At 36.6% G+C, this 20,043-nt stretch overlaps 1 protein-coding gene across 1 annotated transcript in view; it reads right to left on the bottom strand.

The window, feature by feature from the left end:
• The window catches only part of rg (A kinase anchor protein rugose), a 334,338-nt gene that overhangs the window by 161,831 nt on the left and 152,464 nt on the right, over positions 1–20,043 (bottom strand). Inside the window, exon 11 of the mRNA XM_089088303.1 lies at positions 6,355–6,495. Coding sequence (XP_088944429.1) covers positions 6,355–6,495 — 141 coding nt within the window. The remainder of the gene's footprint in view (positions 1–6,354; positions 6,496–20,043) is intronic.

Genomic DNA, 20,043 nt, shown 5'->3' with positions numbered 1-20,043 from the left:
TTTCTGGGCGGGGGGGGGGGGTTAACGCTTCGAACCGTTAAATAGACCATAGTTTAGAAGTAATGGGCATTTGTGGCCTGAGCCTCGACTCATTTTCATGAGTCCAGGCATAATAATAATAGTAATGAACCCCAGTTCACGAACGACATTTTTCATCAAATCTTTTTTCACCAAAAGGCTTGTAAAACTGACTTTTTTGCAATCATACAACAGCATCTGAATTTTGCAATTACTCTGGGAACTGGTCGATCAACAGTGTTTGGAAATCTTCAGTGCAACAGAGATTTTGGGATGACCTTTTTTCTTGGTCAAGTATCTTATTCTTTCACAATCGATAAATTAATGGAAAGTAGAAAAACAATAACGACTCTATATTACATATATATGGTTTAGAAAAATAAACTACAAAGAAGTTATTTTTGAACTGGAATCATAAAATTGGGTGCAATGATGCAGTTATTTGACCGACTCACTATTTCTTATTTCAGAGGAATTTGCTGCGATTTGTATATGCGCCGGTAAATATGAATCTTGTAAGGCAGAGTCTCTTATTGATTTTATTTTTGAAACCTTAAAGATAATTCAGAAAACATTCCCAGCTATTAATAACTAGTCAACAATATGAATGGTTGGTATAGTCCATAGTTAAATCTAGTCAAGCAGTATACGTCAAGAGGCATCATACTCTGTTTTAATTGTACTTAATCTGTAAGAATTTATTATTGTTGATAATAAAAGAAATCAAATTCTTTGGACACAAGCTTAATAGGAAAGAGCAGAATTCTAAGAACTTATATTGTTGAATCTAAGATTTATTTACCAGGGTCGGTAAAACCTTTGATTTGTTTCGTTTGCATAAATTGATTCGTGTTAAACAAGAAATAGCGTGACAAATGATAAAGTAAACGAGATACGAGTAAACGATGATAAAGTAAAAGATGTCGTTGTTGGTTTGTATGTCTGAAGTGCCTGTCTTTGTTGGTTTGTATGTCTAAAGTGCCTGTCTTTCTCTGTTTGTATGTCTAAAATGTTTGTCTTTGTTGGTTTGTATGTCTGAATTCAAAATCAACGGACCAAGTCCGTTGATTTTGAATTGAAGTTATGAAGCGTTTTACAATAGGTTGTATAGGTTGCATCAAGACGCTGGGTAACTGTAGGACAGAGAAAAGACAAGACAGATAGTCTGAGTAATTGAGAGGCAAATGTTTAAATGGCTGGGGCACGAAAAGGATTTTGGGAAGTCAGTCGATATTAGGAGCTTGTTGGTGCTGGTAGCTGGGCTTAGATGTGAGTACAAATAAACTGTTTAGTGGAGGAAAGATACGGAAAAAAATGGTCAAACCTCGGGGAAATTGCAACAGAATTTTTTTTTTACACCAAAATGTTCAGAAAAATCAGCTTAATCACACAAAAAAATCTCCCCGAATCCTCACTGTACAAGTATCCCAAATTTGCCCTTGAAGGGGGAAAATGAGGGGGAAATCGATTTTTGGGGTAATAAATATTTTGGAGTTTAAATAGTTGTTTTCTAACGAATCAAGCATTCTGAATTCAAATATGTATTCAGATTTTAATTTTTCAGTACCATAATACCTATTTCTACCCATAAAGGGTGGAAGGTGGCGGGGTAAAACTTGAAATTATGAGGCCGCTGGATTATTTGGTCATTTCCTATGAAATCAATGGCGGTTAATTCAAAAATGAAGATAAAAACTTTATTTTACGTGGTCAAGTACCTCATCTTACCTAAAACGGCTGTGAAAGTTGACCAACATGAACTAGTTATTTTAATCACTTATCAGTTGATTCACCATTTCCAATCAAGCTAGGAATGGCACCTTAGAATACGAGTCTCGAACAGTTTAATTTCAAACCAGTATTCCAGAATCCCCTTCCACTCCCCCTCAGTTTCCGGTTTCCATTCCTTAGTGTCATTCTTTATAGTCAGTGGATACATCTACCATAGTACTTGATAGAAGACTGGCGTTTTCGAGGCTATATACAATATTTTTTTCGTTTTTTTTGTTTTTTTTTTTACTTCCGCAAAAAAAAAAATACAAAAGAATAAACTGGGATCTGCGATATTTAATTGACACACTGCACAATCTCGGCTTCTGCTCTTCGTACTCAGAGGTTAACAGATTTGAGATATGTGGAGGAGTATATCAAACGTTGTTGGAAGAGTCCAAAGAGAAAGCACATTTTTTTCAGTATGTAGGAGACAGCGTCAATTATGATATTGCTACTATCGATGGCCTGAATACTTTTCATGGAATGGGTCTTATTGAAGTGTCTACACCTGAGTTTCCGGCAACGGAGCTTTCAGTGCCAAGAAAGGAAGTAAGTGGAGATGAGATGAAGTCAATCGGCACCATGCCATTCTACACTTACCAAAAAACCGCCAAGTCGAAACCAAGGACTTTTGTTTGCTTGACAAAAAATAGTGACACTTATGACAATGAATGGAGGTTGAAACGCTCTGACGCATCTTTGGCTTTTTCAAAAGCTCATACATGAGCTGGTCGGCCTTTATATGGTCAATACACCAAAAGCTACCTCATCAGGGAACATCGAATATTCGTTTTTTTACCAAGGATTTACCACAACTCATGCAATATCTCCTGTATTTATTCTATACTTATGTATGCTAACGAGCGCACTAATCGAGCTGTAAGAAAATCTAGTCACTATCTTTGACCAACCGCTTTACTGGAAGGCGAGGTGTAGGCTATCGTCAATGCAGAGCCTGCCACAAGTGCTTTAAGAAATGCTATTGTTGTCCTGGGTGGATTTCACACACGCATGAGTTTCCTAGGAGCCATTGGCTTCCTTATGGCTGACTCAGGACTTTATGGCTGACTCTGGAAATCCTAAGTCAAGTATATGCGCCTAACACCGGGCGTAGTATGTTACAAGGCAAAGCTGAATCTCGTGCAGTGAGAGGCCATGGTCTGTTGGAGGTAGCCCTTTATGCAAACCTTTTATCATCAGAACTGGGTAACAGAGCGTTTGACGGCAATGACATGCTACCAGAGCAAAATAGCGTACGAGTCTCTCCTTGAAGGAGATGACATCGACAAAGTGCAGGTGTCTATGAAGTAGACAGTAGGTGCTTATCTATGAAGTAGTTCAAAGTGCAAAAGAACGATTATCCGAGTCGAGAACTGCCCGTCTTTGGTTTCAGTATATGGACCTACTTGGAATCCTGAGAAAGAGCCTGAGAGGTGAACGAAGTGGCAACCTTGAGCTTTATCTACAGTCGTTGTTGGAATTGCTTACTTGCTTTGCTGCTTCCGGCCACAATCTTTACACGAAGTCTACTTGGCTGTTCGTGCAGTCGATGTTTAAGTACAGGAAATACAATTCAGGGCAGTACAGAACGTTCAGGAATACCTGTTCATCTGAAGAACTGGCAACTACTGGGCAGCACTTTCTCCTGATTTGGTGATCGAACAGACGTTAATGAGAAGTATGAAAACGAGTGGAGGTCTGACGAGACATAAAGGTGTGACTGAATTACAGCAGACAATTTGGGCATCTGCTATGCCTACTTTGGTTCTAGTTAACGAACGCATGTATAAACTGACTGGCCTCGCGGAGTTAACTATTGAAAATCAAGCAGAAGGGATATCTTCGAGGAGAGCTAGAGACATGGCGGACATCGAACAGATAGTTCGACACATTGAGCCCTTAGAACCCATCAGGTAGGAATCACAGCTGTTGAACGTGGTTACTGGTGTCCGCGCTTCATCATCTGTAAACGCAGACGATGCCAAATCTGGGAGAAACGATTCTGAAGGATATGGAAGCAAAAGACATTGACAAATATGTTTTCAGGAGAAAGGAGAAAGCTGTAAATATGGCTGAGAAGTCATCTGTGGTGGTAGATAGCGAGATGGTAATGGTCGACCCTGCTCTAATCTTTCAACGCCTAGCTGCAGTGGCTAGCAACAGTGGTTCTGACTTGAATGAGGTTCTGTCGTTCGAGCTCTGTACTTTTCCACCATCGCTCTTTAGTTCGTTCGAGGTGATGAGGACAGCCGACAAAGCCTCTCTAACAAATGCACTGATGCAAAACTGAGGGACTTAAGGGTCGAATGACATTGCCATCCTTCCAGAGAGTTTTGGACAGTGGCTGGCTAGTCCATAAAATCCCGTGAACTGCCGTATCCACATATTCTGAGGTGGTAGGATCTTACGTAGATTATGTCACAAAACATTTCGGCCAGGCAGCGGTAGTTTTTGACTCTTACGCTGATACACCGACGACGAAAAATTACACACAGCTGAAGAGAACCAGAGGTTTGTCGTGTCCAACGATGGAATTCTTTCCTAACAGAATCTTCAAAAGTAAGGAGGAAATTTTTGACCAATCCGTAAAATAAAGAACATTTCATTAATCTACTTACAGCGAGACTGCCAAACTCAGAATGTACAGTTATACAGGCTCAGGATGATGCTGATATCTTAGTTATACGAACTTCAGTCAGTTGCGCTGAAACTTCATGGACCACTTTTATTGGGAATGATACCGACCTATTAGTCCTTCTGCTGTACCATGCCAAGCTTGATGCATGTGATATCTTTATACAGACAGACACACATGGAAATAATGGATGAGTGTACGACATAAAAAGGATCAAGAACAAACTAGGAACCGAAGCAGCAGAAAATCTACTCGTTTGCCAAGCAATGTCTCGCTGCGATTCAACATTTAGACTTCACGGCGTAGGGAAACCAGCAGTGGTTTCCTTGTCACTTAAAGATGGGATTTTTAAGGATGCTTGCAAGATCTTCATGACACCAAGATCCAACCACCAGAAGATTGTCGAAGCTGGAGAGAAAGCTTTGCTCCGCATATGCAAAGGGAAAATCAATGAGAAGACCCTGAAGGATGTCCGGGTGCGAGCATTCACAATGCAGGATGCAAGTGCAAATGCTTTTGTTCATGCAGAGCGGCTTCCATCGACTTTGGCTGTCGCAAAGTATCCCTTTTGCAGGTGCTATTTTCAAATAATGAAGTGGCAAGACACGTCAAATTCACTAAAGCCCGAAAATTGAGGCTGGCGTCTCTCTTCGTTACGGAATATGTATCTTCCCATTATGACAGATACTTCACCAGCCCCAGAGAGCCTACTGAAGATGGTGTGGTGCCAGCGCACCAGCGGGTGCGAGTCGCTCAGATGCAGCTGCCGTCGGAACGGTTTGCCCTGCAGCTTTGCCTGAGGGGAATGTGAAGGGGCGTTATGCACTAACGCTGCAGCAAGACAGGATGAGGACGATAACGAAGACGAGCAGGAAGAAGAATTTGCTTAAGGTTGTGCTTTAAAATCAAAATGTTCTTGTGATTAATTTACCTGAGTTCTAAACGTTTTTCTTTTATAACTGATCGACCTGATGTTTTGATCTCGATTAAAGAAGTGGTTTTTCAAGATATTATACTTAGCAACCCCTCATATTACAGGCCCCTTAAAGGTGAAAATGAGGTAAATAGTAAAAAAAACTAATTTTTGACCTCATTTTTGGCAATACGGTACTTTATTTGATATAAAATGATCCTTTAGCCGCAGGACTCCGGCAAATAATGATCTGCGTACTTTATCCCCCCCCCCCTGTTTCGTGAAGGTGAAAATTGATCCTGAGGTACGGAAAACGTAATTTCTGACGTTGGATTTCGATTCTTGATGCTTGATTTGATAGAAAACGACCACTTAAACCCAAAAATACGTCCAAATAGAAATTCTGATTTCCCCCCTTATTTTCCCCCTTCAAGGGGGATTTCGGGTAATTGTGCAAGGCAGATTTGGGGGATTTTTTTGTGTGATTAAGCTGATTTTTCTGAAAATTTTGGTGTAAAAAAAAATTCTGTTGCAATTTCCCCGAGGTCAAACCGTATTTTTCCTCCACTAGTTCCTTTTCACTGTCAGAATGTAAACTTCCTAGTTTCTACAGCGAGATATTCAGTCTCGCTCTAACGATTTGAATACTCTGGGAACATTTTGATTTTGCTCCCATATTAGTTATTAGTTAGTTTTATATATATTAACCGGCAGAATTTGATGTCTGCACGCTATTCTAACTCTAGTTAATTTTACAGACTGTGTTTAAGCCGGTTACATCTTGATGTGTAGAAATCAATTTCAAAACTACAATCTTTTAGGTGTCTATCTCTAACATAAACTTTTATCAAATTTTTTCCAAAAACTGTCATCAAATTTACTGGTTTAACAATGTGAACAGCTTTATCTCCTTATATGGCTAGTTTCTGTATGGATTTAATCGAAAATTTTCGATTTGGATAGTTTTCCACTAAAACATATTCTCTTTCTATTTCAAGTTAAAATTGGAACAAACCTGTAGCATAAGGGCGTGCGGGGTGTGGACAAAGTATGACATATTTCCTTTGGGAGCTGATTGTAGACACAATTGACTATCTGTAGCAATTGGATTATATATAAAGACCAAAGCACTTGCCAGCTTGCCATCATATAGAACCTAAAAGAAAGAAAAGAACACTCAACATTTAGGGAACAGTAAAGCCTATGCACAAGACTGAAAACGGGTGCCAATTTACAACACTGTAGGGAAGGGGGGGGGGGGTTAAAAATGAAGATACAAGAAAAAGATTTTATAAGAAATCTAGAGTGCTTTTTTTGGATCTATTAATAAAAAAGAAGGCATTTTTTAAAATCCCTTGCACCCCTGAAGAAGAATGCTTTAATGCACTTGTAGCGATACAGAAACTTCAATTCCTTTCATTAACTTTATCATCGAGGGCTTCACATTTCAAGAATCAATGTGTTACGTAATCAATGTTGACCATTACTACTAGGACCCAATAGTCTCTCTCTCTCTCTCTCTCTCTCTCTCTCTCTCTCTCTCTCTCTCTCTCTCTCTCTCTCTCTCTCTCTCTCTCTCTCTCTCTCTCTCTCTCTCTCTATATATATATATATATATATATATATATATATATATATATATATATATATATATATATATATATATATATATATATATATATATATATATATATATATATATATATATATATATATATATATATATATATATATATATATATATATATATATATATATATATATATATATTAGGCTATAAGATCTTTCTGCATTAAAAAAAAAGATTAGTTCTGCTGAAATATGAAAAGTTTAGAACTATCAAGGGACACTCTTGTGAGCACGTGTACAAAGTGAAGCACGAATTTGGTCATTTACTTACGGGGCGGCCGAAGGGTGGAGTAAAAAGGTCACTTATCTAATGATATTGTTCTTTTTGGGAGATAAAATCTATGATTAGACTGGAATCTCAGTTGAAAGCTTACTCAAACTGAAGAAGAAAATAAATTGAGACACATTGCATCGTTCAAATTTACACGCTTAAATGCATAAATTTACACAAGGTACGCTGTCAATAGCACAATAAGGGTGGTGAACATGGTTCACAATGTTCATTTGCGTAACACACAAGAATCATAGGCAGCGCAATAGCGCGGACCTAAGTAAAGAACTATGTTAGCACAATGTATTTATTTTTTATTTATTTATTTTTTTTTTTTCTTTAGACCAGGGCACTTCGTATCAAAGGAGTTATCGTAGAAACTTCGAAAGGGGCTCATTCGATTGGACATCGAAAGGGCTAGTGCCCCTTTCAACAGTCAAAAGTGATTGGAGGGCAACTAACACACCTTCCACGCCCACTATTTCCCCAAGCACATTCAGTCAAAATTTTGGGATAGCCATTTTTTGATGACCCCCCCCACAGCCCTCAGGGCAAGGGTTGTAAGTTATGCCCTGGGAGCATATGAGGTTTTTATAGAAAGCGTTGGGATAGAAACTTCAAAAAGGGCTCATTCGACTGGAAAACGAAAGGGCTATTGGAGTGACTAACCCTCCTCTCACGCCCACCTTTTCCTCAAACACATCCAGTGAAAATTTTTAGATAAACCTTTTGTTCAACGTAGTTGAAAGGTCCGGAAATTATGTCTTTGAAGATGACACTTCGCCCACAGTCCTCAGGCTAAGGGTTGTAAGCTATGCCCTGGGGGCATATAAGGTTTTTTATAGAAGGCGTTATCGTAGAAACTTCAAAAAGGTCTCATTCGATGGGGAATTAAAAGGGCCGTTTTAATAGTCGAAAGTGATCAGAGGGCAACTATTCCCCCTCTCACGCCCACCATTTCCCTAAAAACATCCAATCAAAATTTTGAGATAGTCATTTTATTCAACATTGGTGGAAGTTTTAGAAATTATATCTGTGAGGATGACAACCCCCCCCCCCCCAACAACCCTCAGGGCAAGGGTCGTAAGTTATGCCTTGGGGACATATAAGTTTTTTTTTATAGAAAGCGCTGTCGTAGAAACTTCAAAAAGGGCTCATTTGATAGGAAATAGAACAGGCTAGTGCCCTTTTTAATAGTTAAAAGTGATTGGAGAGCACCTAACCCCCTTCTCACGGCCACCATTTCCCCAAACACATCCAATCAGAATTTTGAGATAGCCATTTTGTTCAACGTAGTTGAAAGGTTCTGTATTATGTATTTAAGGATGACACTTCTCTGAAGCTCTGAGGGCAAGGGTTGTAAGTTATGCCCTGGAGGCGTAAAAGGTTTTGTATAGAAAGCGTTGTCGTAGAAACTTCAAAAATGACTCATTCAATTGGGAATTGAAAGGGGTAGTGCTCTTTTAAATAGTCGAAAGAAATCGGAGGGCAACTAACACCCCTCCCAAGCCCACCATTTTTCCAAATACATCCAATCAAAATTTTAGATATCCATTTTGTTCAAAGTAGTTGAAAGATCCGGAAATTATGTCTTTGAAGATGACACTCCTCCCAAAGCCCTCAGGATAAGGGTTGTAAAATAAGCCCTGGGGGCATATAAGGTTTATATAGAAAGCGTTGTCTTAAAAACTTCAAAAGGACTCATTCGATTGGAAATTGAAAGGGCTATTACTCTTTTTAATAGTCAAAAGTAATCGGAGGAAGAATAATCCCCCTCCCTACACTTATCATTTCCCCAAACATTTCTGACCAACATCTTGATATGTCCATTTTGTTCAACGTAGTTGAAAGGTCTGGAAATTATGTCGTTGAGGGTGAGACCCCCCCCCCCCATAGCCCTCAGGAAAAGGGTTGTAAGTTATGTCCTTGGGGCATATAAGGTTTATACAGAAAGTTTTGTCGTAGAAGTTTCAAAAAGGGCTCATTCGCTTGGAAGTTGAGAGGACTAGTGCTTTTTTTACTAGTCGAAAGTGATCGGAGGGCAGATGCCCCCCCCCACGCCCATCATTTGCCAAAACACTTCCAATCAAAACTTTGAGATAACAATTTTGTTCAAGGTATTTGAAAGGTCCAGAAATCATGTCTTTGAGGATAAAAAATCCCCCAAGCCCTTAGGGCAAGGGTTTTAAGTTATGCCCTGGGGGAATATAAGGTGTTTATAGAAAGCGTGGTCATATAAACTTCGAAGGGACACCATTAGATGTCCCTCCAATGGGACATCAGACGCTCTAGTGCTCTTTTTAAGAGTCAAAGTGATCAGATGCAGCTACCCCCCCCCCCCCCAATATGCACAAACACGTCGTATTGTCCCGAAATGCATCTAATAGAGGTTTTGAGATAGCCATTCTATTCAAAATAGTCTAAATATCATATACCAAGGCTTTTGGGGTTGAGACAAACCCCAAAGATCAGGGGGAAGGGTTGTAAGTTATGCCTAGGGGATATTTAAGGTTTTTATGGAAGGTATGGTTGTTTAACTTTAGAAGAGGTTCATTTTGTTGAAAATTGAAAGTTATAGTTCCTTTTTAAGCGTCAAAAGCTGAGATAGCAATTTTATTCAAAATACTCAAAAGAACACATAATAGTGTCTCTAGGGATGACACAAGCCCCCAGCGCCCTGGGGATAAGGTTGTACGTTGTTTTATGAGGGCATATAAGGTTTTTATGGAATGGGGGGTCGTACTAACATCAGATGGGACTTATTTGATTTGAAATTGGAAGTTATAGTGCCGTTTTCAAGAGTCAAAGAGATTTGAGAGCAAAAAGCCCCCCTCCCCCGGTCAACGCTCAGCGTTTGCCTTAACACCTCCAATAAAAATTTGGTGATAACAATTTTATTCATCGTAGTTGACGGTTTTGGAAATTATGCCTGTGAGGAAGACGACCCCCTACCCTCCACCCCTACAGCTCTCAGGGAAAGGGTCGTAAGGTATGCCCTTCGGGCATATAAGGTTCTTATAAAAAGGGTGGTCGTGTATGCTTTGGAGGGGACTCAATGGATTGGTTAGAATAAGTTCTCACACACACACACCCACCCTTTTCAGTTCTCACAGTTCTCACGTCGTGTTTTCCTGATATATATTCAAAAGATGTTTTTAGACTGTCCTTTTATTCAAAATAATTGAAATATCATATAACAAGACTTTTGAGGTTGATACAAACCACCAGAGCCGAAGGGCGAGGGTTGTAAGTTATGCCCCTGGGGCGTTTTAAGGTTCTCATGAGAGGGGTTGTTGTATAAGCTTTAGAAGTGGCTCATTTGGTTGAAATTGGAAGTACTAGTTCTCTTTTAAGCGTCAATAGTGATGGAGGTCAAGTAGCACCCCTCCCCCAACCCAACTACCCCTCTTTTCAACAAATGCATCTAATCGAAATTGTGCGATGGCAAAAACCCCCCAGAGCTTTGAGACAAGGGCTTTAAGTTATGCCCTGGGGGCATATAAGGTTAAATTCAGATGGGTCTCATTTGATATTAAATTGGAAGTTATAGTTCCCTTTTTATGAGTCAAAGGGATTTGAGAGACCCCCCCCCCCATTATATCCCATAACAAATATCCAAAAAATTTCTGAGACATCAATTTTTCAGCCTTGTTGAAAGGTTCAGTAATTATGCGTAGCAATAGCTATAGTAGTATTAGTTACAGTATACAAATAGCACCTTCTTTTTCAACATCCCCTTCAACACACGATGAAATTTTAACTTAATGCCATCAACTGGTCCTGAAGCATTACTGATACGTCCTCTTGACTACCTTTATGGGCATAGTGTGTTTCCATTTATTTCAATAGAGTTACAATATTGCCGAAAATTTTCACCTTAATACACTTAAGTTTATTAGATGTAGTAGTAGCAACAGTAAATGTAGCAGTAGCAGTAGGAGCACATTTAATACCAATAGTCTTAACTATAGTAACAGTAGTAGTAGTAGCAGTAGTTGCAGGGGGAGAAGCAGTAGTATTATGATGCCAATATTGTCTTTTGGTTAGTTCAACATCCCCCACAACGAGCTTTGTAAGTTTTAAGTTCTCACACGAAACTGTTCCTAAGATATTGCTGATATGCCCTTTTGACAACCTGCAAACGGATGGCAGGTTCTCATCCGTACAACATCAATATCCTCTGAAGATTTCACCTTCAAACCTTCATAGGTTGCGGATTTTGAGCTAGCCAGAAGGTACTGTGTGTATCCATTTAATGCTGCTTCTGCGGTAACTGTAGCTAACAACACTAATGGCATTAAGTTGAAACTTTTAGGGAACGTTTAGGAAGAGTTTCAGTTAAACGAAAAACCTATGTGCACATAGGTATTAAAAGGACATATAAGCACTATAGGGCATATAAGGACATACGCAGCGATGCTCTATCATAGCTAGTAGCATCCCTGATATTTTAAAGGAGCTAACTTGATTGAAAATTAAAAGTTCTGGTGCGCTCTTAAGAGCCAAAGGTGAATGGAGGGCAGTCGGAATTCCTCATTATCTCATAGTTTTCAATACAATTCGAATCAAAATTTTAAGACAGTCATTTTGTTTAGCGTTCCTGAATGGTCTAGTAACTATATCTTTAGGGTTATTGGGTAGGTCACACCCCCATAGTTACGTAATTTAACCATTATGCTTAAAAACTAAACGTTGCCTTAAAATTAAATTAAAACACACTGTTTGCATACTGGTTGCCAATAAGACATCTCAGCAATATACCAAGAACGACTGAGGGTATTAAGTTCAAATTTTCGGGGCTACTTCAATTACTACTTCTGCTCTATTCAAACTATTATCTTCTTATCCCTGACAAAGACTTTGCCAATATATAACGAATCAAAATTAATTAAAAAAACTTTTCCCACAAAATTAGTTTTTCAAAAAAAGTAAAGAACTCCATTAAACCACGATAAACAAAAATAGAATAAAATAATTGACCAATCATACAACTACCACAAATCAATATCAATGAATAAATTAAAAAAAAATTAAAATAAAGAAAAGAGTCAAACTCAAGACGAGCAGAACTTAATATGAGTAGGGTTCAAAATCCCTATGTTTTCTATAAGCCAGAACATAATTTGTACTTTACTGAAATTAAATAAAAAAAACAAATTTTTTTAACTGAAAGTAAGGAGCGACATTAAAACTTAAAAAGAACAGAAATTATTACGTACATGAAAGAGGCTGCCCCCTCCTCAACACCACGCTCTTTACGCTAAAGTTTTTAATTGTTTAAAAAAAATAGAGTTGTGAAAAAGTCAAAATTTAGCGTAAAGAGCGAGGCGTTGAGGAGGGGACATTCTCTTTCATATACAGAATTATTTCTGTTCGTTTTAAGTTTTAATGTCGCTCCTTAAATTCAGTTAAAAAAACGTGTTTTTTTTAATTTAATTTTTGAACGTTTTTGAAAAAATGCAGGTTTTGATCTTGGCTCACCGTACACGAATAATTAAAACAAAATTTGCATATTAATTTACTTTTATTTGGTTAAATAGCTTTCTCGAAACTTGTTTAATTTTATTTACGAACGTTTTTTATTAGTAATAAATATACGTAACTTAAGAATTAACTTACGTAACAAGCTTCTATATTCATATATTTTTAATACTTATATTGGGGGGTTCGCCCCCTAGTCAATACCCTGCTTTTTCAGCGAAAATTCAAATTTTGTTCCAATTTTTTAAAAATGACTCCTTAATCACAAAGGCCTTTAATTAGAATAAATAACTCTTATGAAAGTACTTAAATATTTAATACTTTTATTATTATTAATACTTTTAAATATTACTAGTACTTTTATTTAAGTACTTTAAGAAATCAAAAATTAATTAAGATCTTAAGGAATAAATATCAGCATATGTATATGAAACTGGCAATGCACATCTTTTTCAGTAAATTCATTTGAATATTTTTCAGTAAAGTACACTTTATATTCTGGCTTTTAGAAAGCTTAGGGTTTTAGAACCCTACTCGTATTAATTTCTGCTTGTTTTGAGTTCGACTCTTTTATTTATCGTAATTTCTGTTTGTTTTGGGTTTCATTTATTCATTGATACTGACTTGTGATAGTTGTATGCTTGGTATATTATTTGATTCTATTTTTGTTCATTTTGGTTTAATAGAGTTTACTTTTTTTGAAAAACTTATTTTGTGGAAAGTTTTTTTTTTTAATTAATCACTATCTAAGACCAGTACGCTTGGACACTATCAATGCACTTTGCGCTTGTATGGCAGGGGGGGGGGCATTGGAAACTGTACCAGAAATGCTAAATTCAGATCAGATGGATCATTGATTTCGATTTTACTCGACAAAGAATTTTTGTCATTGGCTGTCAGCGACGCTTTGACTAAAGGTATAAAATATCGTTTTTCCTTCCATCAACTTTAGTACAGTGGAAAAGGCCTCTGATTAGTTTATATTGTTATCTAACGGTCACTTTCATCCAAGTGAAGTCCAGTCTACGTTCCTTCTAGTTCAAATTTGGCACTTCTAGTACAGTTTCTAATACTCGTCATACATGAGCATGCGCAATGGCAGTGCGCAAGCGCACCGGTCCAAATTAGTGATTTTTGCGTTTTCCATATTCAAAATGACCGTTGTATTTGTGGACCACGCCCGACACCCTGATATTGATATTCTAAAATGGAAAATATGTTTTATGAGATTACTAAGGCAGCAAGTAGCTGAAACATCTTCTGTTTGCCAATGTAGCCTGCAATTTTGGTTTCTTATTCAATCAGTTTGCAGCTACTTATGCTACTACTAAAACATATTGCAGCACCAAACCGCATGAGACCAACACAGCTGCGCTGGCCCTTCCTTAGGACCAATCTGCTAAGATAGCTAACCTTGGAAAATTCCTCTGGAAAAAGTCTAACGTATCTTCTTCAGTCCTTAAAAACGTACCCATTTCAGAGCCACGCTTGAAAATAGTCATTGCCGTGGCTGTTAGAATTCTAATCTTAGTTCAAAAATCTATCTTACTATTCTTCCAAACTTTTTTCAACTGCGACAAAACACCCTGCCCCTTGGCTATTCTAGTTTCACCGCTGTCATTGCCGTGGATTCCAATAAACTAATCTTGGTTCTAAGACTTATTTTCTTATTCTTCCAAAATTTTTAAGAATAATAATGCTACTCGGGCAAGTAAAGCTATCCAATTAATCGATTTTCTCATTATCCAATATCACCTCTTCATCCTAGCTTATTCCCTGTCCGAGCGACTTAGTTTTCTTAACATTAAAAACGTTCTCCAGAAACTCAATTCCCACTTTTATACTATATTCTACAGTAGCCTCTGCTGCGTCCCTTAAGACTAAGTCCATCAAAATCTTCCATATCAACAGTGATAGGACACAACTATGCTTCCGAGTACACACCAAACCCACTATTAACCTCACTTCCTATTTTTTCCAAAGCAATGTTGTTCTCATACATGGCACTAATCACTTCGATATACTCATCTGGGATACAATACAAGAGTAGAACCTTCCCTAAAGCTTTTCTATCAGCTGAGTCGTATGTGTGTTCATAATCTATAAAAACTGAGGAGAAAAGGGGTGTGATGAATTAGAAACTTCTCAGTTGTTAACCCAAGTGTAAAAATCTGGTCAACACATCCTCTCTTCTCTGTTTAATGTCATTATGTAAAATTTTCGACATAGCAATAGAATACAAAACCATAACATGAAATTTTTCAGCAAAAATCGTACAAAATAAAAAAAGACACAAAAGCCATGCTCAGTTTATTACTTTTCCTTCGAACATGGCTGCCTTTCTGAAAATGGAAACAATTTTAAAAGGAACGGAATAACATGTCCAATAGCTTTTTACTTCTGAAGGAAGTGTTCTTATTCCACGGAGTTTTCTGAATTAAATTAGAAGAAATTGGCAGTTTCCATATGCCAGCAACAGCTATTGTTTTATACTCATATAACTTCCGTCCTGAGAGAGACGTGTCCTTAGAATTTTCCCTCTCTCCTCAAAACTTTTACAGATGGCAAAGCAAGAATAATCTCCCCTGAAGGCAATCAGGATCTGAAAGCAAAATCTCCCATTTGGGTGTTTATGCTGGGAAATATCACCAAAGTTTTATGACAGAAAGGAAAAGCATAAATTAGCAAGTTTTTTTCCCCACGGGATTTTACTACAAAATGCTAAGCTTCGTGTTAAAATCCAAGAATTAGATACAAAAGAAACACAGAGATAATGATAATGTAAAGATAACAGATCAGAGATGGCTTCTATGATAATTTGAAACAGTCAAGCTGATTGATGTCAATGTAGACAATTTCTTGACTTAAGAGCAAGATTGTGGACAATAATGTTGCTCCGTACACTCTTTTCCCAAAAACGTCTTAGGGTCCTGTTCTTGTCGTAGATTATTAGAAGACGGCTCGTTCGAACGCATCATCGAGCAACACATATGAAACGGCCAATCGGCTTAGAGCTATCGAAAGGCTTTATTAACGAGGGTGCCAGATTGCTTAGATTTTGGATAACTTTAAGTTTGACACTAAAAAGAACATAGATTTTAAAACAAGCTTTTTTTTTAAATGGGAGTGACGAGTTAAATTTAAACCTGAACGAACAGAAATTATCCTGTATATGAGAGGGGATTAGCCCCTTTCCCATACCCCACTCCCTGGTCTTTGTGCAAAAGTTTCTGTTCTTACTTGACGGTTAAAAAACGGTTGAATTCAAGAGCAGTATGAAAAAAGTGTGCGTGTGTGTGTGTTTTTTTATTACCAATACCTCTAGAATGACACGAATTGTTTAGACGAAAATTTTCCAGTTCAAAACTTAAAAAATTTCCAGTTCAAATATTTGAAAATTAATTGGTGAATAAAAATATAACTGTTTTCTAAAATATTTTCAACAAAGCACTGATCAAACTTCAGGGTAGAGAGACTTTGAGGGCCGCGGTAATCTATTTCATATACAGGACATCTTTTGTTCGTTTTACACTTTAATGCTACTCTTTCCTTTCATTTGAAAGAACGTGCTTTCTTATCTAATAAACTACTAAATAAACGATCGTACTATTGAATAAACTATCGATGAACAAAACGATTTCTGTCAATGAAACTGATATTTAATCTCGTTAAACTGCAAAAGAAAATTGAAACTTAAGACCTTACTACGAGGAGATAGATAAACAGTTCAATTAATTTTCTGAGCCAGAGGGAAAGAACAATAGAAATAAACCATCGCGTCCTGCAATAAATCTCTAAATGATGAATCTAAAAGATAAGATCTCAGCAGTATCTTTAATGCCCAGCAACAACTTGAAAGACAGCGTTGTCAGTCACCAATACCAGTGCTGTACAATTATATAGTTTTTTTGGTACAAATACAATTCCCGGTACATTTTGATACATTTTCATCTTATTTGTTCAATTTTAACTTTGAAATCGGGTCTAGCTTTATTTATTTTGATGTTTCCCTCTAGTCGCTTCTTTGGGGGGTAAAGAAAGAGAATCCATATCTCAAGCAGTTTCTTCCTGTATTTTAGAAGGGATAGCTCTGTCTCTTATTGCTTATGCGGACGATGTCTTTAACCCCAGCCGAACGGTACTGGCGTTTGAGAAAAAAATTTCCATTTTGAGTCGAGAATACTCAAAGATAAATCTAAAATTTAACGCTGAAAAGTCAGAGGTGGTACTATTTAACTAAGGCCCAATTCCCGAAGGATATAATATTTATCTTGATGGAGTATTGATTGCTCCTAAATCGGAATATATTGACCTACCAATCAATAGATCTGCAAAAACAATTTGAAAGCTTGACATACGCCATTTTCAGTAGCGGATAGGCAAGGCCTGCGGCGGCATAATTTCCAACAAACTTTGTTTTAATCACCGGCTGCTAGCTCAATTATATACCTCCTTTGCGCTCCCAAATTTTTTATACCTTGCACCTTTTTGGCGTACCTTTTCGGCAATGGAATCGAAGCAACTCCGACGAATTTATTACCGGTATGATAAATATCTTGTGAGCCTCCCCCTATGGGCAAGTAATTCTAGGGCCAATAGGAAATATGGTCTAATTGACCCCAATGCTGTCATCGGCAGATGCATTGCAGCTTACAATAGGGGAATAAATGGACACCCATGGTGTTCCCTTTTAAAACAATAGGTCTTTCACTTTTACTGTTTTTGTGTTTGTTATATATACTGTATGATTGTTTGGTTTATTATTATGCTTGTGTGCTTGTTCCATAAGTTTTATCCTTGTTTTATTCTTGCTTGTCTATGTGCTTGTTTTATTGGCTTGTGCTGTCATTTTCTGGTTTATTACTATGCTTGTGCGATTGTTCAATGAGTTTTAATTTCGTTTTATTTGTCATTATCCGTCTTTTTCTTTTGCTTTTGTTTTTTCTTTTCTTCTTTTTTTTATGCTTCGTTTCATCATTGTATTTCAACGGGTTATAAATAAATTCATTTATTCCTTTTTACCACACAAAATATTCAAGATATTTCCTCTTGATTTTGATTTTGCTAGTCTTTTCTCGATACTGAACGTCAGCCGTCAATAGAGTCTGCCTTTATTTACCGTTCAATTCAGTGAGATGAATGTTTCACAAAGTCAGGGGAAGGCCATATTTTTTTCAGTATGTACTGATTTAATAATTGTATTATTAATCGTATTTAATTGTGACAAATTCACGCATGCATTGAAAGGTAACGTAAACGCATAATATGTTATTTTTGAAAATTATACAAATTTATACAAAATTATTAAATTATACAAAATTATACATACTCTAAAAGTGATTTTGGGATGTTTGCTTAAGTGCGCATGCGTGTAGAGGGGTTTGAATGCCCAAACCCCTCTCCCGGACCTTCAAACATCGCATACAGTGTTTGCACTGAAATGCATAAAATAGACTGATGTTTAAAAATTTTTATCGCAAGTGCTGAAAATTATTGAATCTGATAGAAGTTAATTTTCTTTTTAATTTTCATTATCGTCCAGAATCCTTAGCAACAAGAAACAAAGCACTAAAGTTTGTAAAAGTCAGAATAAAAGAAAGATCGGTCACAAAAGTTAAAATGAATTATATATAACAGCCAAACCCCTAAAAATTTTGTACCAAATGGCTGAAATGACAGAAAACGATTTGCATTTCGAACAATCTGTTTTTAATTTGTCATAACATCAAAACAAAAAAGGAAACACAACTTTAACCATGGTTTCCACATAAGAGCTGCCCCGAATAAGAGTAGGGCTAGTACCCCATAAAACCCCCTAAAGGCTGTGGCATCATTTAAGTTTATGGGTGATTTAACAATCAAGAAAACACAAGAAAATATACAAGAAAACAAATTATTCAAAAGGAAAAAATATTTATGATATTTTACAGCATATCAGGGTAATGAACTTAGAATGACTGCTTAAAATATAGTAATATATTAACTAAAAGTTTTGAGAGTTTGAGCAAATTTTAGTTTTTTTGTATGCTATAATGATAAAAGGGAAACCGCTTGAAATATATTTTGCTTTCAGTAAAGGAAACTATCGCCTTTATAAAGGCGGTAAACCAATTCATATTTGCGGTAAATTCTGTTCGTTTTAAGGTTCAGATATTTTCTATTTTGATTTTAGATAGTTTTAGGTTTTATTAATTCATCTATATACTATGGACTATAGTAACGTCTATTTCAGCCACAGAAACATCCGAATTATAATAACTCCTGGAAGCGTGAACATATTTTGATTTTAGAATGTGATAATTAAATATATCCGATATTTTTAGCTATTTACTGACATATGATATTTTTTTTCAATTCCTCTTTGGTAACTTGATGTTATTGTTATATTCTTACGTAATTTTTCTCAATCAATTACGGAATTCTTAGCCTACCATTAACCTAAAATACATTTCATTTTCAGTAAAGTGAAAATGACATTCAAGCGTTTAGAGCGTTTAAGTTATGGCAATTTCTGTCGTTTTAAGTTTGACTTGATTATTATTTCTTAGTTCTGTTCGTTTTAAATTTCATTTCTTCATTTGCTGTAGTTTCTGTTTGTTTTAAGTTTAGCTTACTACATAACGCTATTTTTGCTTGTTTCAGGTTTTATTACTCTTTAGCGTTTTCTGAGTTTATTCATGCAGCAGCAGCTGTGACCTAGTAAAGAACGAACTCTGGCCCATAACAATCGAAAACTAATAGTTTGAAAAACTTTCAAGTGAGCAATAACCACCATTTGAAGCTGGTTCAGGAATATTTACTGTTATTTCGACTGTCCTTACTGGTAAAAGTTTACTGCGAAAACAAATTTATGAGAATTTTGAAATACAGCCTGAAACCACTTTAAAATGGTGTCATATCGACATGAGCACTGCACCGTTGGATTTACCAGAGCCAAAAACACCAGAAAAGAGAATTACAATACCCCATCTTTAACAACAAAGAAAACCGCGCTTTAGTCACTCGCCATTCTCTAAAATATTACACGACCAGAAACTATCACAAACAGGAGTTGCTTTACGGTGTTTAGCCCCCCCCCCCCAAAAAAAAAAAAATTTTAAGGCTGTTGCGTTTCTTGCATTTTATCGAAAAACTTGTGTATTTTGAACATAATTTTTAATTTGTCATAACATCAAAGAAACATGAAAAATAAAATCACCATGAAAATCAAAAATATATATATATATATATATATATATATATATATATATATATATATATATATATATATATATATATATATATATATATATATATTATAAATATATATATATATATTAGTTT

This window comes from Artemia sp. Qi Xiang Cuo, chromosome 4, assembly GCF_049724085.1.
Source record: "Artemia sp. Qi Xiang Cuo chromosome 4, ASM4972408v1, whole genome shotgun sequence".
Lineage (NCBI taxonomy): Eukaryota > Metazoa > Arthropoda > Branchiopoda > Anostraca > Artemiidae > Artemia > Artemia sp. Qi Xiang Cuo.
This window is presented reverse-complemented; position numbering and strand designations above follow the sequence as displayed.